The 8,503-nt window shown below is 32.8% G+C and overlaps 1 protein-coding gene across 3 annotated transcripts; it reads right to left on the bottom strand.

Moving 5' to 3' along the window:
- Nucleotides 1–1,095: 1,095 nt before the first annotated feature.
- LOC145798547 (mitogen-activated protein kinase kinase kinase YODA-like) lies at nucleotides 1,096–6,426 on the bottom strand. Of its 3 annotated transcripts, XM_082886544.1 has the most exons (7): nucleotides 6,206–6,426; nucleotides 2,939–2,998; nucleotides 2,745–2,852; nucleotides 2,322–2,561; nucleotides 1,874–1,966; nucleotides 1,673–1,780; nucleotides 1,096–1,579 (listed from the first exon to the last, which is right to left on the bottom strand). In XM_082886544.1, the coding sequence occupies exons 2-7, from the start codon at nucleotides 2,948–2,950 to the stop codon at nucleotides 1,424–1,426; spliced, it is 717 nt and encodes a 238-aa protein (XP_082742670.1). In that variant the 5' UTR covers nucleotides 2,951–2,998; nucleotides 6,206–6,426; the 3' UTR covers nucleotides 1,096–1,423. The 3 variants fall into 3 exon arrangements, with proteins under 3 accessions (XP_082742670.1, XP_082742668.1, XP_082742671.1); XM_082886542.1 differs by lacking the exon at nucleotides 6,206–6,426 and having other exon boundaries at nucleotides 2,939–3,460; XM_082886545.1 differs by lacking the exon at nucleotides 6,206–6,426 and having other exon boundaries at nucleotides 1,096–1,315; nucleotides 2,939–3,457.
- Between the last annotated feature and the right edge of the window lie 2,077 nt (nucleotides 6,427–8,503).

Here is an 8,503-nt window from a genome sequence, read left to right as displayed (position 1 = left end):
ATTCAAATAAGAAAATTATAATAAAAGAATTTTATAATTGTTATAATAATTAATGCAAGTTATTGAACTTATTTAATAAAAAAAATTAATTTATTTGCTTTTTAGTATTAGATTTTAAAGCATCTCCTACATTATTAAGGGCCTGTTTGGTAACACTTACGTTTTCAGTTTATATTTACAAAAATTTTATAACCTGATTTTTGTTTATTTTTAGAAAAACATAAACTATAAACGCGTTTGGTTTGGACAAAATATTTGAAAATTTTAAAAATATAAACTAAAAGAGTGAGAAATGGCGAGTGGTGGCGTGGCAGGTGGTGGGTGTTGACGAGTGGTCACTACAAGAAATCAGCTTTTTAGGGACAAATTTATTTCGTTCCTAAAAGTGTAATATTTGTTGGAAAAAACTTTAGCCAACAAATTTCCTTCGTCACGAAGTTTGTCCCAAATGGCCCGTCCGGAAAAGTCAAAAAATGACTTTTAGAGACAAAATTTTGCATTTGTCACTATAAATAGACTTTTAGAGACAAAAATAGGTGGTTGCAAAAAGTTTTGATTTTGAGACAACCAAAATTTGTCTCTAAAAGTCTATTTATAGTCCAAGGCAACGGTGGTAGTTATGGAGACAAAGAAACTAATTTTTGCGACAACACAAATTGGTGTCTAAAAGTTTTAATTTTTTGGAACAAATGGTAGTGGTCCGTAAAAGTTTTAGTTTTTTAAGACAAAGGGAAATGGTGGTCAAAAGTTTTAATTTTTGGGACAAATAAAAGTAGCGGCTAAAAGCTTATTAAATATTTTTTGAGACAACTAAAATTGGTCTCTAAAAGTTTGATAATTTTTTTTTTTTTTTTTTTTTGATTTTGTAACAATTATTCTAAAAATACTAATTTGAACATCAACTTATATTCCTTTCTTGATTTCTCAACAACCAAACAGAAAATATATATCACCAAACCATCCACTCATCTCCAAATTAAAATTCAACTACACAAAAAAAAAAAAAAAAAAAAATGCTCATCGCATTCAATAACAAACAAATACCATGCTCTAATTCATTAGTACGTAATATCTTGATTGTATATATGACAGAGATTTCAAAAGTATCATTTCCAATTTATAAGGCTAGTGTTATAAGCATTGTTTATAGCATTCAACTGTTCAATGAACAGATTGTTATTAGAATTATATCTACCTACATAACAAAACAACTCAACTCAACTCATCGCATCTTCTTCTCAATGGTTTCGTTAAAATGACATTCAAAATCTAGCAGAGAGCTCCCAAGCTTTAAATCAACGCAAGCTTGCAGGACCTGCATAGAATAGGCCAAACTCTCAAATAGATTACTAATTAAAAATTATCCAATAATAGATTAATTTAATAAATTGCAATTTAATGTGCCGATTGTAGTATCTGAAGTTCAATTACAAACATTACTCCAGTGAAAACAATTCCTTGTAGAACAGTAAGTAAAAGGAATAACTCCTATAAAAAGTGTAATTATGCCGAGTAAGTAAAAGGATATCGGGAAAGATCCTTCTTCAATAGCTTTCTCTTGCCGCTTTTCAAGCTTGTACTACAATATTCATTAGTTGAGATAAAATTAAGTATCCATCCACATTTTATTAAGGATATAAGGAATGAAAGTACATAAAGATTGATGTCTTACATGTCTAATCTCAGCATCAGCATGCACCCATGCCTCTTTTTTCTCACTGAAATGCGTCTTTTTGTACAACTCAACAAGTCCAAGTTCCTCTCCAGTGGCACGGTCTCGCTGTGCCATTTATAGCACACATTAAACCTCAATATAGATTATGTTGCTCAATTACAATTACAAAACATAAATTATAGATTCTATAATTAATACCTCATCATATTGCACTTTTCTGAAGGCCTTTGAGCCAGCAGTGTGGAGGACTTTCAACTTCTCCCGATTCAACTTATTCTTGCCACATCTCACCTATTATTAAATGCATAAGTCAGAGTACAAAGTGTTTCTTTTATTATTAAACATTTCTCATCTACAAGAAATATAGAATTGGAGATATACCACATACCAGTTTGGTGTATCTCATTTAAGAGGTCATTCTCCCTATGCGAGGCTTTACCCTCACTGCTAAATTTCCCAGCATTAATTTAGTTAGATTTTTCATTTATTCAAAATTATATTTATGAGATGGGCCATTGCTTTTGGTGCAATGCTAAAAGCTTGTGCCACCAAGAATTTGCATGAATGCAACTAGTGGCATATAATAGCAGAAGCTGCAAATAACGTAAAGGATAACATAGGCACAGCAAAAAAAAGCCACTCATACCAGAGATCTCAAAGCATTTGTAACTGTAGGTGATGGCTCTGGAGGTTCAGAATCTAGAATGGGTCTCTCAAAAGTTGCAGCATTGTTTACAAAAGGGTGCTCCAAAAGCTTAGCGGCTGTAGGACGGTGCAAAGGATTGCGCTGTAAACACAGCCTCACAAAGTCCTTGCCCTCATCTGAGAGATTTTCCGGGATTGCAGGAAGTTCCTTGCTGTTTCCAATCTTAAACAAAGCGGCAACCTTCACCAGAAATAATAAGAGAAGAAAGGTCAAGCAATCACATATTTTTTAGCATGAAAGAGCACTCAGCAAGATATATTGTTAGCTAATACGAGACTCAGCATTGCTTATGTGCGACAAAAAAAAAAAAAAAAAAAAAAAAAAAGGAAAGAAATTTAGCCTGTTGCATTCAAATCCACTAACCCCTTCATATTGGCTCCAGGGTGGTTTCCCTGTAGCCATCTCCAAAACTGTGCACCCAAGGCTCCATATATCTACAGCAAGATTGCAACCGGTTGGATTCTTTATAACCTGAACAAGCAATGCAATCTAGAAATATCACTTGAAAGCTTTGTCAAGAAAAGCGAGACAAATGATGACTATATAACCATGCTAACCTCAGGTGCCATCCAGTAAGGGCTTCCCTTGAATGATAATGGACAGGACTGTCCTGTAATCTGCAAATTAAATTGGTTAAATTTGATAAACGAAGGAATGCAGTTTCATTAAAGATGTAGATGTGCACAAAATATTGAGATTTGATACAGATAGGAACAAGTGGGTCCTTAAACCAATTATTCCCAAACATCCCCATCCCCCACTTCCCTTTCTTTCTGTTCCCCAGGAAGCTTATCTCCATGCTTCCTCAATTGGCTACGTATACATGACATTCACAGTAAAGCTTTCCAAAGATTATATTCACATCAATGTTGGCATACAATCTGCAACTGTCATATCAACAAAAAAAAAATAAATAGAGTGGCCACCTATGCAGCATATAATCCCCATTTTGCAAACACTAAGTTCAAGCAGCATTGGTTGATCACATACCTAATACTCCACATTTACTTCTTAAAGCAAGGAAGTTTGCTAGGGAGTAGGGATTTTATTCAAAGTGTATTTTATTCGAAGTGTATAATAAATAAAAGTAACTTGTCTATAAAAGTAACCAATGGAGCTGATAGTAGCAGTGAGTTTGTTATATGCATATCATGAAAGGTAAGACTAGTTTTCATATTACATTTTGCCTCGAGCAATGTAGTTGCCAATTTTCCATCTCTGAAAGTGAAAAACATTAATATTTTTAACCCGCAATTTTTGTTCTTTTAAACCTTTTGTGAATGAGTTTTGATCCAAAGAGGCAAATATGAGATGCTCATAGTTGAAGCAAATGCTTAAAAAGCATATTACATAAATGTGACTTACTAAATTCCATTAGGTGTTCATCTAAGCTAATTGGAGTCAATAAACACTGTCGTTTTTCACTCGTTGACATAAGCTTTAAGCCAGACCACATAAATGTGTGCTCCTGTATTTGCCCTGTTTTACCTTAAGTTCTAGTTCCCTCCTAAACTATAAACCTTCATCATCATGACTGTTATATTTTAAGGCAATTGATGGGCATTCTCAATTCTTTTATTCAGTTTACTTCCAAACTACTTATCAAAGCCTTTGCACACATGAAAAGAAATATTTGAAAATTACAACTCTTTTTTTTTTTTTTTTTTTTTTTTTTTTTGAGGAATCATGAAAATTACTACTTAAAATGTTACTTTTCTCTTTCAGCACCATAACTATATGAGCTCACTAAAAAGCATTCTCTTGGAAACTCCCAGGTTTAAAAACAAACCTTGGAACAGTTTAGATTATGATCTTATTATATTCGTGGAACAACAAATTTCAGAGCATATTCATCATAGCAAATACTAGATTATGATCTTAAACACTAGTTATGATCTCATTCGCAATTACGAGCCAAAATTGTTTCATAAAATTTCATAACGCAATAAAAAGAGCCAAATTAAAAGCCTTTGTGTGCATAAGGGGAATTAACACAGGTAGTTGAAATAAGCAATATAGTAATATTACTATATTACTATATTAACACAGGTGGTTGAAATAAGCCTTTGTTGAGTTTTTGCTTTGTTTCAATTCCAACCCATCCAAAGTGATATTTTCATTCTAAAAAAAAAAAAAGTTTATAGTTACTTTCTCAAGTCAAGTGTAACTGTATAAAACATCTACATGCTATTAGTATCTTCAAATTTTAAGGAGGATAATGGACAATCTTAATATTTTAGAAACATCCTTACTCTCAAAAGCTTAAACCATGATGACTAGGGGGCTGGCGGCATACTTTATTCCACATGATTTTTCTAACGATGATTCTTATAAAAATCAATTGAAACGCTTGTGGCACGAAATGTACTTCTATAATAATAGTATAAGAAACGTAAAAAATAATAGTGTGACAGATGCAACTTTTACATAAAGCATAATTTATTCAATAACTCTTTACTTTGTTTTTTTAACAAAATAACTAACTGATGATTTTACTAAGTTCTTTCTTGGGAAAATGGTATCCCAACTCTAACCCATCAGGCAAAAAATTATATTATTATTATTAATATTGAATCCACAGGTTATATAACCAAACCAACTACATATATTTATAGAGATGACAATGAGTTTGGTATTGCCGCCTCAGATTTGACGTGGAAAATCTGGGGCGCTCAGAATAAGAGAACATTCATTTGTAGGAAGAGCCTATTTAGAGAATTAAAAGTTTTGGCTTTTGAAGACATCGGATCAGGTTTTGATGTATAATTTGTTTTCGGCCTTCTTGTAAATGAAATTATATCATTACTTATCAAAACATGTGTTAGGGTATAGATAATAGAACTATAGTACACACATAGTGTTCCTTCATAGATAAAATTTTGTTGTTTTCCATAATCAAAATTATTTGGTCAACAATACAGTTTTTGTAAAGCTTTAACAAACACTAAAGTAAATCAATTAGATGTGGGTAGAGATGTGACTAAACACTATGAATCAAACTTAGGTTGCTTACAAAAGTAATATTAAACAAGTCTCTAGTATATTTGATCCCACATTAATGATGCTCTCAAGTCCCATATATGTACCCTTGCTCTGTTAACAGAAACTGACTTACACCTAAAAGATGTAGTTTTAGCGGATTACTAGGTGTGTAGAGCTGTGTATCAAGGGGAAACATGTGAGATTTCCCAATCCACACAATGAATATAGTTCCTGAAATTTTCATTCTCTACTCTTCTTAGTAACCAAAATTTGTGTTTCAACCTTCCTCAAAATTTGCTTAAATCTGTGGTAACCAAACCAATGACATGAAATCATATAGCAAATTTAAAGGACAGAGGGGGTGCAAAAAGATTTCATCCAGCAAATTCAGAGGATTTCAAGAATGAATGAAATGATTTCATCCGGCAAAATCAGGTAGTTTCTATTTTCCACTTTATTATGTCACAATTCATTGAACCAATACACTTGATTACAAATCACTGAACACAAGGAGCTCTGAGTTATCTATTCAACACCAATACAGAACTAATTTAACTTGAGACTAGTCCTGCACGCTACTGTTAAAGATCAAACACGAAAATGTTTTTAGGTAGATTTAGATGCAATTTTGAGTCCACAATAATGTAAACCTCTTTGCTCGCTTACTTTCTGGTATTCTTACCTACCAGAAGATGAAGTATGGAAAATCATTACTTAGATCTGCATATTTCAATTTGGTAAATTTGATTGAACAAACACATGAATCTATACATGGCTAAAATTGAGATATCAAATCGATTATACGGATACATACATGTATGTATATACATATATAATGGTACCTGATCGGAATCGCTACCGGAGAGTCGCCGGGAAATCGGAGAATCGAGAGAGATGAGGCGGCAACGGAGAGAGATGCTATGAGACAATGATGAACCACAGATCAGAATATCGAATCCGTAGACAGTGATGAAAAGAAATTAGGGATTTGAAACCTGATATATGAAAAGAATTTAGGGATTTGAGAGAGAGGGAGAGAGTGAGTGATGAACCTGGCTTTTTTGTTTTTTTGATAGTCCCGATTATTAAGTTCAAAAATTAATATATAAAATACAATAATATATGATTTGGGTTTATTAGCAACCAATTAAAATGGTAGGGAATAGTGATTGATCTTTCTATAACCAAGTAAATTTGTCTAGAAAATGTAACAATATGATTAAATATATTTTTTTTTAAATTCTTTCATTTTGTCCTTAAAAGTATAATTTTTGCAGACAAATTATTTTTGTCCCTAAAAATTTGTCTTTAAAACCTTAATTTCTTGTAGTGGGTGGCGGATGGTGGCAACAGAAGACGGTGGTGGCGGGTGGGTGGCGACGGAAGACGGTAGTGTTGGGTGGTGGCGAGTGGTGGTGACGGAAGATGATGATAGCGGGTGGCGGGTGATGGGTAATAGCGGCAGGTGGTGGGTGGTGGTGGCAGAAGACAGTGATGAAGGGTGGTGGCGGAAGACGGTGGTGGAAAGTGGTGACAGGTGGTGGTGGCGGAAGACAGTCGTAGAAAGTGGTGACAGGTGGTGATGATGGGTGGTGGCGAGTGGCGGCGGCGGAAGATAGTGGTGGAAAGTGATGGGTGGTGGTGGCGAAAAACGATGGTGGAAAGTGGTGGCAGGTAGTGGATTAATAATATCCGATCAAGTGTCAATTGATATCCGATTAAAGTAATTTTTTATAAGGATAAAGTACTCGACGAGCCCTATATAATGAACAATACGGATTATCGATGCAGACTCTGTGGTCGGTCCACAAAGACTCAACAATACCTTCTAATTGGAAAATCCAACTGGAGAGGAGCTTACTCCTAATTTTTTTAAAAAAAATTAAGGCGACTTACATATAGGTCCTAATAGATGGACTTATTGTCCAATAGATTTTATGACAATTAATGGCATTTTTCATCAAACGCTATTAAAAAACGTTACTAATTATTAATTTTCAGAGACAGTTTGAAAATTATCACAAAAAATGTCACTTATTATAAGTTTTAGTGACGGCTTAAAAAAATAGTCACAAATTTTTTTTATTAATTTTCAAATATTAGCGACAGTTTAAAAATTTGTCACAGAAAAATATCACGAAAAAAAATTTTTTTAGAGATAATTAATAAAAACCATAACAAAAAAAAAAAACATTAATTGTCAATTTTTAGCGACATATGAAAAAAATCTTCACAAAAAATTATTTTTAATAACGATTTTATTAGAACTTTTTTTCAATAGGACCTAATAAGAATTAAGTCAAACTATTAAGACCTATTGATAATTTACTCAAAAAATTAAAATCAAACTTTGATTATGAATTAATTATTATATTTGAAAAACGGGAAATTAAAATGAAATTTGGCATAAAGTGTATGAGTGTAAAATATAATTTACTTTTTATTTTAAAAGATAAATATTAAATTTTTTTTTTTAAATTTAATGAAAAGCATTTTGGATTAGGAAAAAGTGTCTTGTTTTTCATTTTTATCTTTTTGGGGACCCATTTTATTGAAAAAATTATTCAAATAAGGGTAAGAGAATTTTGTAAAGGAACACAGATTGTCTCCTATCTACATTTTACAAATTTATTTTGAAAATAAGTGAGGGGTGATTGTCAACTAACGATAATGACCGGAGTTGGTTACTAAGGGCTTAGAAATGGCGGCAAAAGGTGATTTCTGACCATCAGAAGTGTTGGCTGAAGATGGTTGTTGATAAAAGGTAGTAGTTGAAAGGGGTTGCTAGTAGGAGGAGGTGATTTTTGGCCCGCTGGAAGTGGTGGCTAATAGGAGGTGGTGGCTAGAGAAGTCATTGCAAGTGGTAAGAGATGGCATGAATGTAATGACTAGTAGTGGTGGTGGACAGTTGATAGCACTTAAAGGAAGTAGGAGAGTAAGAAACAAATGAATTTTTTTTTTATTACATAAATTTAGTAAATTCTATAAATATTTGAAAATGAATTGGACACAAAAAATATTTATTTACAATTTTCAAAGCTTTTGTAAAGATAAACAAAAGCTATAAATAAAGACATTACCAAACCTAAGGGTGACTTTGGTCATGGCCTAGCTAGAGTCTCTTTTTAATTATTCTTAAT

Source organism: Camellia sinensis, chromosome 9 (genome assembly GCF_055761805.1).
Source record: "Camellia sinensis isolate YWXY chromosome 9, ASM5576180v1, whole genome shotgun sequence".
Classification (NCBI taxonomy): Eukaryota; Viridiplantae; Streptophyta; class Magnoliopsida; order Ericales; family Theaceae; genus Camellia; species Camellia sinensis.
Note: the sequence above shows the minus strand (reverse complement) of the source record. Positions and strands in the feature narration are given on the sequence as shown.